Below are 20280 nucleotides of genomic sequence, written 5' to 3' on the forward strand. Positions count from 1 at the left end.
TTGCTCAAGCACTTCCACTACCAGATCACCCAAGTTCCTCGAGCGGCAAACAGTCATGCAGACGCCCTGGCTCGCCTCGCCTCGGCTGTGGAAGACAAGATTGGAAGAAAAATTCATGTCGAACTGTTGGCAACACCAAGCACCATGGCCGCAGAAGTATGCAACTTACAACAGGGGGATAGTTGGATCACCCCGATCTATAATTTCCTTGCTCATGGCACCCTCCCAAATGATAAAGTCCAGGCTAAGCAAATTCGATACAAGTCTACCCGCTACCTGATCATCAATGATCAACTCTATAAGCGAGGTTTTAGCCTGCCATACTTAAGGTGTCTTACGCCTGCCGAGGCGGAAATCGTCCTTCGGGAAATACATGAGGGAGTCTGTGGAGATCATGCTGGATCTCGGTCCCTAGCACACAAGACTTTTCGCCAAGGATATTACTGGCCAACACTCCATCCAAATGATATAAAATCCAATCAAAGTATCCCAGAAACCAGGATTGAGTTGCCCAGGTGCATATCCGATCAAAGATAACATCTTTTGCAACCACGGATGTAAAGGTAGTCTCACCCCTAAAGTCAGTAATATCTGGGTGTAGAACATAACATGACCCTGGAGAGGCTCAGAAGGCCATTCTTCATCATGTACCAAGCGTATCCCTACACTACGAGGGATATTACATGACTGCCTTAGCGCCTCAACCTGCTTCTCATTATTTAACAAGTTATTCTTTAGATGGTCTGCTGTGAACTCAGAGCGAACTATGGGTATGGCATCAAAAACAACCCCCTCACCCAACGCCATGGAGGAAGAACTAGCAATAGCTAAAGTTCGACGGTTGGGAAGATCATCCAATGTTTCTCTAGTACAGGACTCTAACAAAGACCCTGAAGACTCCGACATTGCAAACTCAGACTTAGAGCTAAAGCTAGAAGAGCCCTCATCACTAGAACTTCCAGGCTCTGACATCTACAATAAGAAGAAACAAATTCTATCACTACATGCATGATCAAAACATAAGGAAGTTCCTATATTACCCACATGAAGATGGTGCAAAGCGATGCCGGAACCCTTCTCAATCAGAAAGCAATCCGTCTTCCACAGTCACTACAAAACAAGCAAATGAAGACCGTGTCAAGCGCCCAAAAAAAAAAAAAAAAAAAAAAAAAAAAAAAAAACAGCTTCATCTACAAAGCTTCACCATCAAAGCTTCACCCACAAAGCTTCACCTAAAAAGCTTCACCCACAAAGCTTCACCCAAAAAACTTCACCCGAAAAGCTTCACTTAAAAAAGCTTCACCTACACAGCTTCACCTAAAAAAGCTTCACCTAGAAAGCTCCCTCTACATACTTTCACCATCAAAGCTTCACCTAGAAAGCTTCATCTACAAAGCTTCACCATCAAAGCTTCACCTACAAAAGCTTCACCCACAAAGCTTCACCTAAAAAGCTTCACCCACAAAGCTTCACCCAAAAAACTTCACCCGAAAAGCTTCACTTAAAAAAGCTTCACCTAAAAAAGCTTCACCTAGAAAGCTCCCTCTACATACTTTCACCATCAAAGCTTCACCATCAAAGCTTCACCTAGAAAGCTTCAACACAAAACCTTGCTCCAAATAAACAAATTTTGTTCACAAAACCCAAGATGCCCTTGAACTTGTACAAAAACACTTGGGTAAACATAAACATTTTTTGTTTTACACCCACAAGGGCCCAAAATTTTCCTTCTTATTTGTTCACTTATATATGTTCCCAAACATATTATGATAGATCAAATAATAATTCAAAGTCCAAAATTTAGTTATGGACAAAAATACAAGCAATTCACCAGTACTGAAGTTGCTACAAAAACTAGAATCTTCCCCAGCCTAGAAATCCAACAAAGCTTCGCCTCCTTTTCTCTATCAAATTTTTGCAGCTGCTGCTTTTCTCCAATGGAGCTGAATTTTGGACACCCTCTAGTTCTTGAGCAGATGAACAACTTTCAAGAAGGAACCATTTCTGTTTGAGCCACGGAAATTAAAGTGTTGAAGCTCCAAGCATGACAGTCGGATTCTTGCAGATTTCGAAGCTGCTGTGATGTTTCGAAGATCTGGAAATATTTAACCATTAGTTCATTCTGAATTTTTGATATGTTATGAAAGAGACGATGAGGAACAACTTCAATGAAGAAAGCATGCTGATCTGAACAATCGAAAATGGAGTTTCGAAGCTCACAACAAATCTGACGGGTTGACAGAAAAAGAATAACCAGTCATTCATCATACCTGAATTTCTTGAGTTATACAGCTCCGAGGGATCTCAATTTTGGATATGTTGTAGTTCACAAGTTAAGGAACAACTTCGATGAAGAAAGTATGTTGATCTAAGCAAGAGAAAATGGAGTTTTTGAAGCTCACAACAGGTCTGACGTGTTGACAGACAAATGATGAACAATCACTCGTCGTACCTGAATTTCTAGAGTTGTACTGATCTGATGGCTCTCAAATTTGGATATGTTGTAGTTAAGGAATTAAAGAACAACTTTCATGAAGACAACTTTGTGATTCGAGCTACAGATGATGGTCTTATATTGAAAACCAATTCAGGGTGTTAGGGGAAATGAAAAACAATTCCACCAAAGAAACATCATTATGATGTTTCATCATTATGGTGTTTTCATCATTATGATGCTTTCATCATTGTGATGCTTCCATCATTGTGATGCTTCCATTATGATTGTAATGCACCAACGGTTACACCCTCTATCATAGCAGTATGTGTGTGTATCTCCCTATAGTCATCCTGTGCAAGACTATTGTAGTCAGATGGCTTTCCATAAAACAGCTACCAACCGTTACACCTTCTGCAATTCCACTTATTCGGGCCTAGCAACCTTCATAAACAAAATATATGAAGAAAAAGTCCGGGGCTACCACTTAGAAAACAAAAGAATGAAGTTTTGGTACTTACGACATGGACTATTAGCAAGACACCTCATTCGTCCACTCCCTCGACTAGAGACTTGGGGGACTCCCACCATATGCTACTACGCCTTGGTACTCAAAAGTTCGTGACTACTCAGTGACTTGGATTTTTCAAGTCACCAACCGAGAAGTTTTCCTCACTCGGGAAATTAAGGGAACGCTACCTCAAACTACATGCTTCACTCACAAAGCTTCAACAATACAGGTTTCAACAAAAGCAAAAATTCAAAGAACTTTATGAAGAAGGCTTTGGTGTATTTAACACAATATGTTGAAATGAAGCAAAGCTTATTTATTAATATTTTCGATAAGCCACAAATATGTACATATACATGAGTCAAAATAAACAAACAAAAGGGAGCCTTCACAAAGGTTGCTTAGGGGAAGTCTCAGCAGTCGGTAGAGCCCCAGAAAGAGAAAGCACCGGAGGGTGGTTATCCGGAGCCTCAGTACTTGACAAAACCCCAGAATGAGGAGGCATTGGAGGTTCATCATTTGAAGCTTCATTACCAGGTACAGCCCCAGAGGACGAAGGCAATAAATGCCTTTGGAACAAACCCACAAACCGCTGATGATCAAGTAAAACCTTACCATCAGATTCCTTCATCTGGTCAAGCTTCCTCTTCATGTTTGTAGCATAGTCATGGGCGAGCCGGTGCAACTGCTTATTCTCATGCTTGAGCCCTCTAATCTCCTGTTTGAGACTCATCACTTCAGCAGCCAATGATTCAACTTGGCGGGTTCTAGCAAATAGGCGTTGGGCCATATTAGACACAGAACCTGCACACTGAACACTAAGAGCCAGGGAGTCCTTAACAGCCAACTCATCAGACCGTTTGGAAAGTAGTCTGTTATCTTTGGGAGTGAGAAGGTTCCTGGCCACCACTGCAGCGGTCATATCATTCTTCATCACAGAATCCCCAACGGTAAGAGGACCAGTAGGGGATATGAAGGATGGGCGCCATATGTTGTCTGGAGAAGGCGTGGCTGTCTCTTCTCCAAGGTTCAAGTCAAAACGACGGTCGGAGGGTCCAGACATTTTCAAATGTGTTGAAGAAGGAAGAGGTCAGACAAATCAAGATCTTAGAAGTGCAAGAAATGAGCTTCTACTGGTAGAGATTCAAGTGTGCTGTGGAACTTAATGCCAGCCTCTATAAAAATCTGCACTCGACGGAGCTTCAGAAATCGAAGAGGCGTTTGCTTTCTCAAAAGCTGGGCTGCTCAGAGACCACGAGGGCCGATCTCAGAAATCGAAGAGGCGTTTGCTTTCTCAAAAGCTGGGCTGCTCAGAGACCACGAGGGCCGATCTCAGAAATCGAAGAAGCACCTGCTTTTGCAGCCTCGTCAGCACCTGTCACATGCACAATCAGCTTTGCGGAAATTACGGGCAATCTGTCGAAGATTTCTGGTGAAGTAGAAAGCACGTGAATCTTACTGTTCAATCACCGCTCTCCATATGCACCATCAACTCCTCGGGTACCACATATAACTTTGTCAAAGATCTCTGACAAAGTTTAGGCACGAGAATTTCGAAGTTCCAGCTACCCTACTATTACCCATAAGGGTAAAGGAACAGCACCACTGCTTGACAACTGGAAAGTCCCTATGTGTGTCGACCTCCGTGTTTTGCGGCAAGACAAGTTGGCAAGAACGTCCAACCTTTACTCACATTCGAGAAAAGACTCTCAACATAATTACTTTCTCAAAAACCGGAGCAGCACCGCTTTCCGAATCTCGAGAGTCAGATCCTCGACGGGATTGCTTGTTCGAAAACCGAAGAGGCACAACTCTCAGAACTTCGAGAGCCAGATTTCCTTAGATAAAGCTTGTCTGTAATCTTCACACGTAATATCAGCTTTCCAGATACCACATACCACTTTTTCAAAGTGCTCTGACAAAATTAAAACACGTGAAGCTGGCAGCTCCCACTACATTGCTGTGACCAAGAAGGGTAAAGGAATAGCATTACTACTTGTTATTGGGAAATCCCTATATACATTGACCTCCCTCCTCAACGGACAGGCAAACCTGCAAAAATGCTCAACCCTTTCTCGCATTCGAAAAGGCACCCTCAACATAACCTCTCGAAATACTCAGCTTTATTTCCCCCCGATAATACCTCAGCAAATAAGCCACACCAAGAACAAGAGTATCTCATATCATCAGGGTCGAAAGCAAGAGTATCCCATATCATGCTTTCTCCCTGTCTTTGTCTTTGTCCTTGTCCACACCTGCAGGACAAGGAGAAAGAGAGCAGTCAGTCGGAACCTGAAATCAAACCTCCAATTTGGAACTGACTGCCTGGAGCCTTTGCCTGGTTGCTTACTTAGCATTGCTCTCGAGTACTCATCCTCAACTGCTGTCAAGGTCACGAATTCCACCGGCAAATACCTCATGACAGTTGATCAGATATTGGCTCTTTACACTGAAGCTGCCAAGCGTGGATGAGTCACTATGAAGGAATGTTCTGAAGGACCATTTAAATGCAAAGGTTGCACACCACTTCTGCCATGCAAAAGATTGAAGCAGAAGGTTCAACGGTGAGCTGAAACAGATCACTACAGCACGACACCTTTCCATACCACATTCATTATTCCGTCAACAGCAAAAGTATCCCATATCATCAAGGTCGAACGTACTCTAGATTTGATGGACTTGTTTTGACCCTCAAATTTTTGAGTCGGCCTTATACTCTGAAGGGCACCAGAAAACCCTCCAGCACAGTTCAAGAATAAGCCTGTGGAAAGTTACTTCTTCAAAAGCAAAAGTATCTCATATCATCTCTTATTCATTTGCTTCTCCTTATCCTGGCAGTTGAATGAGAGACAAGGAGAATGAGAACAATCAACCGGAAGCCGACGTCAAACCTCTGATCCTGGGTTGCTTACTTGGAAGTTTGACTGCTTACCTTGTCTGTCACCTCTTTCGGCAGATCTCCTAGCTCGGCGACTTGGGGGACTCCTACTATAGGGTTTGTATCACACTTGACTAAGCCCGAAACTACAACTAAGCTTCAAGTGAAATTGATACATTACCTTGTGCGTCAACATCAGCTAAATACACCATTCCCGGATGGAGGAAAAGTACTTCCAGAGAAGGGCAGATGAAGATCAGACCACACTTCGGTACTTAGAAGTTTCGTGATTACTCAAGGGATTGGATCTTGCAAGTCCCCAACCGAGGAGTTTCCCTCACTCGGGAACTTAAGGGAGCACTGTTTGTACCATACTTGACCAATCCCGAAACTACCGAGCACCGGCCAACGCTATACTGTCAAGGACCCAGAAGAGTTCCCCTCCGACCAGGAGGCCAATCACTACTCGACACGTGTCAAGATTAGAAGCCAATCAGAGCGCAGCACGTGTCAACATCAAGAACCAATCATAACATGACACATGTCAATGTGACAAAGCTACAAGTTTTTCTATAAATAGGGGTCATTCCCCCACAATATTGCCTAATGCCATTTGTGTTAAATCATTCACAAGAACTCACTAAATTGAGAGCTTGATCCTTTGTACTTGTGTAAGCCCTTCACTACTAATAAGAACTCCTCTACTCCGTGGACGTAGCCAATCTGGGTGAACCACGTACATCCTGTGTTTGCTTCTCTGTCTCTATTCATTTACGTACTTATCCTCACTAGTGACCGAAGCAACCAAGCGAAGGTCACAAAACCTGACACTTTCTGTTGTACCAAAGTCTTCGCTGATTTTGTGCATCAACAGGGTGGAATAACACACATCTCACAATTACACATCTATCTCTTCTCTCTATGCCGCACCCCCTCTCTCTTTCTGTCCTTCATAATTGTTCAGCAAATTATGCCTAAAACACCTACAACATTTTCATCAATTTTGTTATTATTTCTTGTTTTCAAAATACTTACTACAATTATGTAAAGAAATAATGTAATAAATATTAGTTTAAATTTGACATATCGGGTGAAGAAGAAAATTTAAAAAAAGAAAAGAAAATTAAAGTATCACATAAGCCTTCAATTTAAATTTTGTTTAAAATTTGACATTTCCTGTTTTCATCGCACTAGTGGGTTTTCCATCACTTTAATAGTTTGTCATATATCACTTTGAGTTAGTTTCGTAGTAATCCACACCCGTTTATTAACAAAACAGAGAAAAGAAGAAAAGAGTGATGATCTCCTCATGATTCCTTAAATGGTTGATGTCAAATTGGCATGTAATTTCGGACAAACAAAGGCTTAAGATCTGATATAATGCATCATACTCCGATCTACAATTGGTTTTTGCTATCGTAGTAAGATCTTAAATTTGACGTGATGGAATCATCTTTGATTTTGTGTTTTCTTGCATCTTGATTGGTTGGATCTAAACCTGAGGGTAAAGAATCGAAGACCATCCCAATCGAATTCGACATGATGGAATCATCTTTGATTTTGTGTTTTCTTGCATCTTGATTAAAATATATGTAAATTTTTGTACAATTTCAATTTGATGAGTAAACCAAACTGAACCAGACCCTATACACCTGAACTCTTAAAAGCAAGGGGTGTATAATGCCTACTTGGAAATGCTAATATTTGAAAATGTTTTAAAATCTTAGTGACCATACAATGATTAAGAATACAATAGCAAAAGAGAAAACATGACCCGCAAGTCAAACGATGTACCAAAAAAAAAAACTTTGAGTCAACATCTGAAACTCCACCTACTCGAACTATCAACACAGATTGATCATCTCTAGCGACAAAAAATGGCAGCATACCAAAGCAAACCAAAATCTCTCGTAGAAATACTTCAAACAACACAACAAATTAAACAAGTCCTTAAAACAAATAAAATAAATTAAAATCTAAACATTTAAAACTTACAAGTATTTAGATTGACATGGCTTTTCAAAACGTGTTGTTTGACATTGTAGTGTCACGGTGTCATAAAATACTAGTAAACCATATTGACATTTGATAAAATCACATAGACAAGTAGAATAGTTGTATTGGACCGAAATCAACCATTACTCAGCAAAACCCTTACAAAAAACAATTACATCTAAATACGACGGTGACAGAGTGAGGGATAGAAGACATAAATTAATTTTCACACGTCTATATTGTTTTGTTCTAAACATCATTAAAAATTTTAATTCAAAACTAAAGGTCAATTTTTTCTTGATCTGAATGCAATAACAAAAAAGAATATAAAGTCTTTGGGCGTTCTAACTTGACCAACTCATCAATAACAAAAAATAAATAAAATAGTAAAAATAAGACAAAGAATTCACCAATAAAAAAAAACTTTTGACGATACGGTCGGGAATGTACCTATATAACCCTCTCGCTCCTCCTTCCACCGTCTCTCTCTCAAGCCATCCAGCACTCTCTTTCTCGCATCCACACACAAACACACGCCTAAATTTGCTCTCTATATTTTCCTCTTATCGAAACACCCCCTTAAAATCTCCGCTCTCTCTCTAGCAATTCTGTCATCAATGGCAAGGTCGATTTCTCAAACCCTTACCCTAGCCCGCCACCTCTCCTCCAAATCATCGCCGCCATCCTGCTCCCGCCTAATAAACCTGCGCGCCCAATCCACCCTCCCTTTTCACCATGACCCACCAACCGACTCCTCCGCCGACTCGCCTTCCGATCCCCTTCTGTGCAAGCTCGAGGATGCCATCCACCGGATCATCGTCCGCCGATCCGCGCCCGATTGGCTCCCCTTTCTGCCCGGCGCCTCCTACTGGGTCCCTCCCCCACGGTCGAGATCGCACGGCCTGGCTCAGCTGGTCGATAAGTTGGCTAACCCTCTGAGTGAGGAAGAGACCATGTCTATGACCACTGTTAGAGGCTGGCCTTCTTCTGCTTATTTTATCGAAGGTTTGCTTCCGTTTTTCGATTTTATGAATTGGGTTCTGTTCAAAATTGGGTTTTTATCCTTCAATTAATTGGGATTGGAAATTTATTATTTTGCGTTGTGGTTGATTTAATTGGATCATCTAATTCGTTTCTGCACCTGGGTTTGGTTCTGAATTATGCAATTTTCTCTCTTTAGGTGAGAATATCAAAAATCTAAAAGCGTTTACGGATTGATCATGTTTTTAGGCATTTATCTTGATTTGTTCTATGATAAAAAGTAGCTAGAATGATTAAGATAAAGGAATTATTCTGGCTTTTATTTTTTTTATTTTTTATAATGTATGTTTTTTGGGGCATTGGATGGATTAAGAGCTTTTGTGATAAAAAGTATTGAAATCTTTTGTATAATAAATGATTTTCTTACAATGGTTGCTTATGCTATGCTTTCCTTTTCTTTGTAGGTACATCTCCACAACTGATGGAGCCTGTGATTGTGGTTCAGAGTTCTGATGATGTGCCCAATCCCCAACCGACAGAGACCGGGGATCAAAGTTTTGACAATTTGTCCAAGTCTGAGGATGAGGAGGGATGAACCATATAGTTCTCAAAAGCGGCATCTGAGGTGAGTTTTAAGAACAATTGGCTGAGTTCTGTATTGTTGACAAGAAATATGTTTACTCAATTAGTAAAACTCAATGCCATTATGCTGGGTTTCATCCCGTGGAGTTTAATGGTTTTAACAACAAATAATCAAACTAATTTGGGGGTAAACTGGATTAACCTAGGATTTTTGTGGAAGTTTAAGATTACTGAAGTTAAGCTGCTTCATATTCAAAGACTAAAGAGAAATGCTTTCATCTTTCCTAAAGTAGAAAATATATTTCTGAATACTAATGAGGTTGATCAATACTTCAGTATGAAGCATATTGAATTACAGTCTGTGCTGGTAACATCTGTTTTGACCTTGTTCATCCTGATTTAAAGCTGGCGTTTAAGGCCGTGGTTAATTCACCGGCCTTTGTTAAAATTTTAGGAGAGGTTTGTGTTGGCTCATAATATGGATTCTAACAAATAATTAATAGTTGAATTCACATATCTGTATGTGATAAAAGTCGGATTTGGGGAGTTCCAAGCGTGATCCTTTAGTACAACAGTGATTTTAACCTGAAATGTGTTGATGCCATGGGGGCTGATCTTTTGGACAAAAGACTTAAAATTTGGTTTCGAATGATACTGCTTTTTATGTTGTATTGCTTTTGCTTTCCTGATAAGCAGTTTCTAGATGGACTGTTCCTTGAATTCTTCTATTTGTTAAGCAAAGCTATTTCTTGAAAGCTAATTATGCCTTGGTTGCTGGGATACGCAGGCTCATTTAGTCTTGTAAATTGTATGTAGGACGACGAAAGATACATTGATGAATGGCATTTCGTCAAGGTCAAGAGCTGTAGAGATGCAACCTGGTTAGCGAGGTAGAATGACTTCTATCCGAGTTCAAGATTACAACTGAAAAGGAGTTTACTGTAATTATTCATGAAGCATGTACAGTTGATCATTGTAGTTTGTTTTCAGTTGAATTGTATGTTATTTGTACCTACGCCCGCATGGTTAATTTGCTCAATTCAAGTTCTACCCTCAACATTTCATTTTTTATCTGGATGCCCATGTAAATATACTAAGGAAGTACATCAATCCTATTGGTCATCCATTCTCTCTCTCTCTCTCTCTCTCTCTCTCATTACAACATGTTTTGAGTAGTGGTTTAAATTTATTTTTGTGAGACCGTCGCTCTCTCCAACGGAGGAGCAGGATTGAAGAATGAATCCAGGTAGGTGTTTTGGCAAATATTTTCTTTCAATTGTTTAACGTTGTGGTTGTTTTCCATTCAAGGGGGCTTAACCTTTGTTTGTGATTGCTCAGATTGCTAGTTGGTTGGGTGTTTCCACATTTGGTGTGTGTGATACGTATTTTATATTTTGTGCGCACACCAATGTGTACTAGATATTTATACTTTGAGGCACACCAACACCAACGTGATATATGGTCGATATTTAGTGTTGCCAATCAACTGAGACTGCAATCGTAAGATCTTTTCATTTGACCAAAAAAGTATAAAACCATAGCAATCTATCGTAGTCCACAATAAATATAAGTTAAGGGAAGAAGTGCATAAGGATAAAACGGGAGTAGTGAAACCATAGTAATCTATCGGAATATCTATTTTGATTCAAACATGATGATTTTCCATTCTCGCTCGCTACTTGAGCTAACCCTCGTGAACACGTACCCGTCCCACATCGAAGTAAACATAAGGGTTTTATGAGACGTATAAGTCAACGAAAACTAAGATGTATAAATACAATTTTCTTTCATCGTACGTATAATCAAGTGGTCTGGAAAATTAACAGCTAAATCTTGCATAATGAACCTTTGTTATGGTTAGATTTTGCAAAAAAATCTGTACTACTAAGGGGTTCGTATCATTGTAACCGGACTCGCAAAAGTATGCCTTTTTTTGTAGTTTTCAAAAGGACTGGAGTTGGAATAAATGAGGAGTTCATTAAATTAACTCGTGCGGAGTCGTTATAAGTTTTGGAGACATGAAATCTCAGAATCTAGTACAAAAGTGGTTCGTTATAAGTTCATTAAATGAGGAGACACTAAATAATTTAATTCAATTCGTAACCTGCCAACATGAGCGTCACAATCTTCAACTTGGTTCGGTTTCATTGCTTTGTATAAAACCTTTTCTGATATAGTACAAAAGTGGGAGTTCCTACTTTGATAATAACCATATTTAGAAAGCTCAAGTAATAATCTCGCTACTGCTACTCGCAGCGTGTGCTGCAGCCGCGCTGGCGCAAGTGCCACCCCAACCACCACCACCCCCGCCTTCTTCAACAAGCCCAGGCTTACTACCAACGGAGTTTCCAGGCCTATTCCCTCTCTACCGATTTGTTGTGCAGCGATCGAGTTCAGTACCCAAGCCAAATTCCACCCAAAAAATAGCCCTTGATTGTCCGTGGGCCCCACCACTGAGATTGAAACCAGGCGGGTGTGCGCCAAACTCCCCCCATCCACTTGCCAGACGCGCGCGACGCGCGAGCAATCAGACAGAGTGGGCCCACCCACGTGGGCATGTCGGGCATGTTTCCCAGGCGAGCTAATGACTCTTTTGATTGGATGGAATGAATCAACAGGCCATTGGTTGATCCAACGGTCTAGATTCAAACTTCTTTTTATTTTATTTTATTTATTTTTAATATTTATGTATTTGTTGAATTCAACAGCTGAGATCAAATATAATCAAATCTAACAGTAAAAAAAAAAAAGATCTAGCGGCCCAAATTTAAATCTAATGGCTAAAATAATTAAAAAAAAATTATTTAACTCAAAATTCACCCAAAAACTCTATAAATACCTATGTAAAAACTCACTTTTCTCCTACAATTCTTCCAATTTTTCTTTCTACCATTTCTTCCCATTTCCAAATTTTTCAAGATGGCAAGAGAGCATATTAGAGGTCATAATTGGACCTGTGAGGAAGATGTTGTTTTATGCTTGGCATGAGTTTTTAGTAGTGAAGATGGTGCAGTTGGCACGAATCAAAATAAAAAGGTTTTGTTGGATAAAATCATTGAAAAGTTCCATGAAAACTGCAACGGGAGGGAAGGTGGTAGCGTTTATGATCGGTGGAAGACTATCAACAAAGCATGCACTTTATGGAAGGGAAGCTTGAAGAGAGCAGTGGCTGACATGGCTAGTAGAAGGAGCGTCGCAGAAATTGTGAGTTTTTTTGTTGATACTTTATTTGTCATGTACATAATATTATTTTGTAACTAATTGTTTTTATGTATTTTTTGCTTAGGGTGAAAAAGCAATGACAATTTACAAGACAAGAGTAACACCAAAAAATCAACCTTTTAAGTTGCATCATGCTTGGGAGGTCCTCAAAGATTGTTCGAGGTGGGCAACCGATGCAGACCAACAATGGGGAAGATTATTTCAACGTGAAGTCGCATCGACAAATGATGGAGAGAAGGTGTCGAAACTTCTTCTATTGCAAGGCCCTCGGGAAGAGATAAGTAAAAGGAAGCAAAGAGAAAAGAGAAGTCCCAAGAGCCGATGAGTGGACACATTGCTACCAGATTTGCAGGATTGTCTGAAAGCCATAGCTCTCAGCAAGAAGAAGCGGCCCAAATGCATTTGGCCATGAAGGAAGAAGGGGATAAGGAGTAAAAGAGGTTTGAAATTAATTTCATAAGGAGCAAGGAAGTAGGTGACAGAACCACGATAGCTAGATTCAGCATGGTGCTCATATGGCATTAGCGATTTGCAAATTTGGCTTTTGCGTTGATCATCTGCATCCGCATTGTCAAGGCTTGCTTGGTATTGTGCCATTTGCATTGCCCTACTACGCCTTCTTCTATCACCCATTGATGAGATATTGAGGATTTTTAGGAAACAAAAACACTTTAAAAGTTGAAAGATTGGTGAATATGTTGTGTGATGGTTTGATATTCAACCTGTGTTTATATAAAGGATGATTGAAGGTTTCAGTTTCATGCGTGTAGGTTTATGTTTCATGCGTTTCATGTGTTTTGTATGTATTTTGGTATGTGTTTCGTGTTTGTCATGTATTTCACATGTGTTCTGTGTGTGCTTCATCTATATCATGTGTTTTGTATGTCCTTCACATGTGTTTTGTATGTGCTTCACATGTATTCTGTGTGTCTTGTGTGTTTAATGTATTTTGTGTTTATACATCTTTATCATGATTTTCATATTCTTCCATAGTGTTTCATGAGTTTCACGTATTGATTTAGTGTTTTTTTCAATATTTATCGAAATTTAAATATTTTTAGATTAAAATGTTCATAAAATTAATTTATGATAGTCTACATAATTTAAAAAAAAAAGTTAATTTAAGAAAAAAAAATAGCCTAAGTTCATTCTTTAATAATCTGGGGCTAAAATTTTAGGCCATAATGATTGGAGTAAAAAAGCTGTTTCTGGGCTAAAAGCTAAATTTTCTAGGCTAAAAATTTTAGTTTTTAGCCTAAGGGTTGGAGATGATCTAAGTAGGAATTTCAATTGGAGATACTCTTAAATTATAATAATGATAATCACCTTATTTATCACCAAGTGAGGTGCATCAAGGATGAGGATGGAAAGGTTCTTGCTACAGAGAACGCGGTTAAAGACAGATGGAGAGGTTATTTTCATAATCTTTTCAATGAAGGACATGAAATGAGTGCTTCTTTAGGGGAGTTGAGTAACTCAGAAGAGTGTAGAAACTACTCTTTTTATCGTCGAATCCGGAAGGAAGAAGTGGTTGTAGCTTTGAAGAAGATGAAGCATAAAAAAGCAATAGGCCCAGACAATATACCAATCGAAGTGTGGAAACTTTTGGGAGAGACATGTATAACATGGCTCACTGACCTTTTCAATAGGATTTTGAAAACGAAGAAGATGCCAAATGAGTGGCGAACGAGCACTTTGGTGCCTATCTACAAGAATAAGGGCGACGTACAAAATTGCATGAACTATAGGGGTATTAAGCTAATGAGTCATACAATGAAGCTCTGGGAGAGAGTCATTGAGCATAGATTGAGGCAAGAGACACGGGTTTCGGACAACCAATTCGGGTTCATGCCAGGGCGCTCAACCATGGAGGCAATCTATCTCTTACGAAGATTGATGGAAAGATATAGAGATGGGAAAAAGGATTTACACATGGTCTTTATAGATTTGGAAAAAGCGTATGATAGGGTCCCAAGAGACATTCTTTGGAGGATTTTAGAGAAGAAAGGAGTACGAGTAGCATATATCCAAGCTATAAAGGATATGTATGAAGGAGCAAAGACTGCCGTAAGAACTCATGAAGGACAAACCGAAAGCTTTCCCATAACTGTAGGATTACATCAAGGCTCATCCTTAAGTCCTTACCTTTTTGCGTTGGTAATGGATGAGTTAACAGGACATATTCAAGATGATATTCCTTGGTGTATGCTTTTCGCAGACGATATAGTGTTGATAGATGAAACTCAGGAAGGGGTAAATGCAAAGCTTAACCTTTGGAGAGAAGTGTTGGAATCTAAAGGTCTTCGCCTAAGCCGATCAAAGACAGAATATATGGAGTGCAAGTTCAGTGCAAATGGAGGCCAAAACGAGTTAGGGGTGAGGATCGGAGATCAAGAAATACCAAAGAGCGACCGTTTTCGTTACCTAGGATCTATCTTGCAAAAGAACGGAGAATTAGATGGAGATCTCAACCATAGAATACAAGCTGGATGGATAAAGTGGAAGAGTGCATCCGGCGTGTTGTGTGACCGCCGTATGCCACTGAAGCTCAAGGGAAAATTTTATAGGACGGCAATAAGGCCGGCGATGCTGTATGGCACAGAATGTTGGGCGGTGAAACATCAACACGTACACAAAATGGGTGTAGCGGAGATGAGGATGCTTCGTTGGATGTGTGGGCACACGAGAAAGGATAAGATTAGGAATGAGGATATCCGGGGTAAAGTAGGAGTAGCCGAAATTGAAGGAAAGATGAGAGAAAATCGGTTACGGTGGTTTGGACATGTGCAAAGAAGGCCTACTGACGCTCCGATTAGAAGATGCGACTATGGGACAGAGGTTCAGGGCCGAAGGGGTAGAGGAAGACCTAGGAAAACTTTGGAAGAGACTCTAAGAAAAGACTTAGAGTACTTGGATCTAACGAAGGACATGACACAGGATCGAGCACAATGGCGTTCTAAGATTCATATAGCCGATCCCACTCAGTGACTTGGATTTTCCAAGTCTCCAACCGAGAAGTTTTCCTCACTCGGGAAATTAAGGGAACACTACCCCAACCTACATGCTCCACTCAGAAAGCTTCAACATACAAGCTTCAACAAAAGAAAATTCAAAGAACTTAGCGAAGAAGGCTTTGGTGTATTTAACACAATACGTTGAAATGAAGGAAAGCTTATTTATTGATATCCCCGATAAGCTACAAATATGTACATATACATGAGTCAAAATAAACACACAAGAGGGAGCCTTCACAAAGGTTGCTTAGGAGAAGTCTCAGCAGTCGGTAGAGCCCCAGAAAGAGAAGGCACCGGAGGGGGATCATTTGGAGCCTCAGTACTGGACAGAACCCTAGAAGGAGGAGGCATCAGAGGTTGATCATTCGGAGCTTCATTACGCGGTACAGCCCCAGAAGACGAAAGCAATAAATGCCTTTGGAACAAACCCACAAATCTCTGATGATCAAGTAAAACCTGACCATCAGTTTCCTTCATTTGGTCAAGCTTCCTCTTCATGTTTGTAGCATAGTCATGTGCGAGCCGGTGCAACTGTTTATTCTCATGCTTGAGCCCTCTAATCTCCTGTTTGAGACTTATCACTTCAGCCGCCAATGATTCAACTTGGCGGGTTCGAGCAAATAGGCGTTGGGCCATATTAGACACAGAACCTGCACACTGAACACTGAGAGCCCGCGAATCCTTAACAGCTAACTCATCAGACCGTTTGGAAAGTAGTCTGTTATCTTTGGGAGTGAGAAGGTTCCTGGCCACCACCGCAGCGGTCATATCATTCTTCATCACGGAATCCCCAACGGTAAGAGGACCAGTAGGGGAGACGAAGGATGGGCGCCATATGTTGTCTGGAGAAGGCGGGGCTGCCTCTTCAACAAGGTTCAAGTCAAAACGACGGTCGGAGGGGCCAGACATTTTCAAAGGTGTTGAAGAGAGAAGAGGTCGGACAAATCAAGATCTTAGAAGTGCAAGAATGAAGCTTCTACTGGTGGAGATTCAAGTGTACTTTGGAACTTAATGCCAGCCCCTATAAAAATCTGCACTCGACGGAGCTTCAAAAATCGAAGAGGCGCCTGCTCAGAAATCGAAGAGGCGTTTGCTTTCTCAAAAGCTGGGCTGCTTAGAGATCACGAGGGTTGATCTCAGAAATCGAAGAGGAGTTTGCTTTCTCAAAAGTTGGGCTGCTCAAAGACCACGAAGGCCGATCTCAGAAATCGAAGAGGCGCTCGCTTTCTCAAAAGCTGGGCTCCCCAGAGACCACGAGGGCCGATCTCAGAAATCGAAGAGGCACCTACTTTTCCAACCTTGTCAGCACCTGTCACACGCACACTCAGCTTTGCGGAAATTATGGGCATTCTGTCGAAGACTTCTGGGGAAGTAGAAAACACATGAATCTTACTGCTCAATCACCCACTTCCCACACGCAACAATAGCTCATGGGTACCACAGATAATTTTGCCAAAGTTCTCTGCCAAAGTTGAGCACGTGAAGCTTGCAGCTCCCACTACATCGCTCTGACCAAGAAGGGTAAAAGAATAGCAAAGAAACAGCACTAACAAAGTTTAGACCCATAAATTTTGAAGGTCTAGCTACCATATTATTACCCACAAGGGTAAAGGAACAGTACCACTGCTGGATAATTGGAAAGTCCCTGTGTGTCAACCTCTGTGCTTCGTGGCAAGGTAGACTAGCAAACATGCCCAACCTTTACTCACATTCGAGAAAACACTCCCAATAAGATTGCTTGCTCCAAAATCGAAGAGGCACCGTCCTCCGAATCTCGAGAGCCAGACTCCCAACATGACTACTTTCTTAAAAATCGAAGAGAGGGTAAAGGAACAGTACCATTGCTGGATAATTGGAAAGTCCCTGTGTGTCAACCTCTGTGCTTCGTGGAAAGGTAGACTAGCAAACATGCCCAACCTTTACTCACATTCGAGAAAACACTCCCAACAAGATTGCTTGCTCCAAAATCGAAGAGGCACCGCCCTCCGAATCTCGAGAGCCAGACTCCCAGCATGATTACTTTCTCAAAAATCGAAGAGACACTACTCCCCGAATCTTCGAGAGCCAGACCCCCAGCATGATTGCTTTCTCAAAAATCGATGAGGCATCGTTCTCCGAATCAATCGAAGAGGCGCTCGCTTTCTCAAAAGCTGGGCTGCTCAGAGACCACGAGGGCCGATCTCAGAAATCGAAGAGCCACCTACTTTTCTAGCCTTGTCAGCACCTGTCACACGCACACTCAGCTTTGCAGAAATTATGGGCATTCTGTCGAAGACTTCTGGTGAAGTAGAAAGCACATGAATCTTACTGTTCAATCACCCACTTCCCACACGCAACAATAGCTCATGGGTACCACAGATAACTTTGCCAAAGTTCTCTGCCAAAGTTGAGCACGTGAAGCTTGCAGCTCCCACTACATCGCTCTGACCAAGAAAGGTAAAAGAATAGCAAAGAAACAGCACTAACAAAGTTTAGACACATAAATTTTGAAGGTCTAGCTACCATATTATTACCCACAAGGGTAAAGGAACAGTACCACTGCTAGATAATTGGAAAGTCCCTGTGTGTCAACCTCTGTGCTTCGTGGCAAGGTAGACTAGCAAACATGCCCAACCTTTACTCACATTCGAGAAAACACTCCCAACAAGATTACTTGCTCCAAAATCGAAGAGGCACCGTCCTCCGAATCTCGAGAGCCAGACTCCCAACATGACTACTTTCTCAAAAGCGAAGAGAGGGTAAAGGAACAGTACCATTGCTGGATAATTGGAAAGTCCCTGTGTGTCAACCTTTGTGCTTCATGGCAAGGTAGACTAGCAAACATGCCCAACCTTTACTCACATTCGAGACAACACTCCCAACAGGATTGCTTGCTCCAAAATCGAAGAGGCACCGCCCTCCGAATCTCGAGAGCCAGACTCCCAACATGATTACTTCCTCAAAAATCGAAGAGACACTGCTCTCCGAATCTCGAGAGCCAAACCCCCAGCATGATTGCTTTCTCAAAAATCGAAGAGGCATCGTTCTCCGAATCTCGAGAGCCAGATACCACAGACCATTTTTTCAAAGTGCTCTGACAAAGTTAAAACATGTGAAACTGGCAGCTCCCACTACCGTGCTATGACCAAGCAGGGTAAAGGAATAGCATTACTACTTGTTGTTAGGGAGACTCCTATATATGTCGACCTCCATCCCCAACGGACAGGCAGACCTGCAAAAATGCTCAACCCTTCATCATATCTGAGAGGGCACTCCCAACGAAGCCTTTCGAAATATTCAGCTTTCTTTCCCCCCGATAATACCTCTGCAAACAAGCTATACTAGAGCAAGAATATCTCATATCATCAGGGTTAAAAGCAAGAGTATCCCATATCATGCTTTTTCCATGTCTTTTCTTTTGGCCTTGTTTTTACCTGCAAGACAAGGAGAAAGAGAGCAATCAGTCAGCACTTGGAATCAAGCTTCCAGCTAGGAACTGACTGCCTGGAACCCCTTACCTGATTACTTACCTGGCATTGCTCTCGAGTACTCATCTTCAACATCTTATGTTTCCAGGGAAGATTCCGCATCTGCTTGAGGAACAGATAGGGCAAGTGCGAAGGATACAAGGAAGCATGTGGAGACAAGCGTAACAGCACACGTGCCGATACATCCATTACTCTGTCAAAAGCAAAAGTATCCCATATCAGCAGGGTGGAACGTACTCTAGATTTGATGGACTTGTTTTGACCCTCAAATTCTTCAGTCGGCCTTATACTCTGGAGGAAACCAGAAAACCCTCCAGCTCAGTTCAAGAATAAGCCTGTGGAAAGTTACTTCTTCAAAAGCAAAAGTATCTCATATCATCTCTTCTCATTTTTCTTCTCTTTATCCTTCATGCTGCTGCAAGATGGGGAGAAGGTGAACAATCAGTCGGAACTCTGATTGCTTACCTTGTCTGTCACCTCTTTCAGCAGACCCCCTAGCTCGGCGACTTGGGGGACTCCTACTACATGGTTTGTATCGCACTTGACCAAGCCTGAAACTACAAGTAAGCTTCAAGTGAAATTGATACATTACCTTGTGCATCTCCACCAGTTGAAGATACCACCCCTGGATGGAGGAAGAGTACTTCCAGAGAAGATGCCATCTACCTATGAGACAGATAAGGCAAGTCAAGACGACACCACACTCCGATAGTTAGAAGTTTCGTGATTACGAGATCACTCCCACAATATTTCCTAATGTCATTTGTACTAAATCATTCACTTGTACTCACTAAAGGAGAGCTTGAACCTATGTACTTGTGTAAACCCTTCACAATTAATGAGAACTTTTCTATTCCGTGGACGTAGCCAATCTGGGTAAACCACGTACATCTTGTGTTTGCTTTCCTATCTCTATCCATTTATATACTTATCCACACTAATGGCCGGAGCAATCTAGCGAAGATCATAAAAAGCGACCGTTTTCGCTACCTAGGATCTATCTTGCAAGAGAACGGAGAATTAGATGGAGATCTCAACCATGGAATACGAGCTGGATGGATGAAGTGTAAGAGTGCATCCGGCGTGTTGTGTGACCGTCGTAGGCCACTGAAGCTCAAGGGAAAATTTTATAGGACGACAATAAGGCCAGCAATGTTGTATGGCACAGAATGTTGGGCGGTGAAGCATCAACACGT

The 20280-nt window shown here is 41.4% G+C and overlaps 1 protein-coding gene across 2 annotated transcripts; it reads left to right on the forward strand.

Annotated features, from left to right (window-relative positions):
• Nucleotides 1-8287: 8287 nt before the first annotated feature.
• On the forward strand, nt 8288-10450 carry LOC126582790 (uncharacterized). Of its 2 annotated transcripts, none has more exons than XM_050246985.1 (3): nt 8288-8823; nt 9264-9424; nt 10169-10450. In XM_050246985.1, the coding sequence occupies exons 1-2, from the start codon at nt 8436-8438 to the stop codon at nt 9392-9394; spliced, it is 519 nt and encodes a 172-aa protein (XP_050102942.1). In that variant the 5' UTR covers nt 8288-8435; the 3' UTR covers nt 9395-9424; nt 10169-10450. The 2 variants fall into 2 exon arrangements, with proteins under 2 accessions (XP_050102942.1, XP_050102941.1); XM_050246984.1 differs by having other exon boundaries at nt 8289-8823; nt 10198-10450.
• The last annotated feature ends 9830 nt before the right edge of the window (nt 10451-20280 follow it).

The sequence above is a fragment of the Malus sylvestris genome, chromosome 9, assembly GCF_916048215.2.
Source record: "Malus sylvestris chromosome 9, drMalSylv7.2, whole genome shotgun sequence".
Taxonomy (NCBI): domain Eukaryota; kingdom Viridiplantae; phylum Streptophyta; class Magnoliopsida; order Rosales; family Rosaceae; genus Malus; species Malus sylvestris.

Excerpts from the sequence above, each read along its gene's own strand:
- LOC126582790 (XM_050246985.1), top strand. The coding sequence starts at position 8,436 with ATGGCAAGGTCGATTTCTCAAACCCTTACCCTAGCCCGCCACCTCTCC. Across the intron at positions 8,824-9,263 it reads TTCTGCTTATTTTATCGAAG|GTACATCTCCACAACTGATG; the intron begins GTTTGCTTCCGT and ends TTTTCTTTGTAG.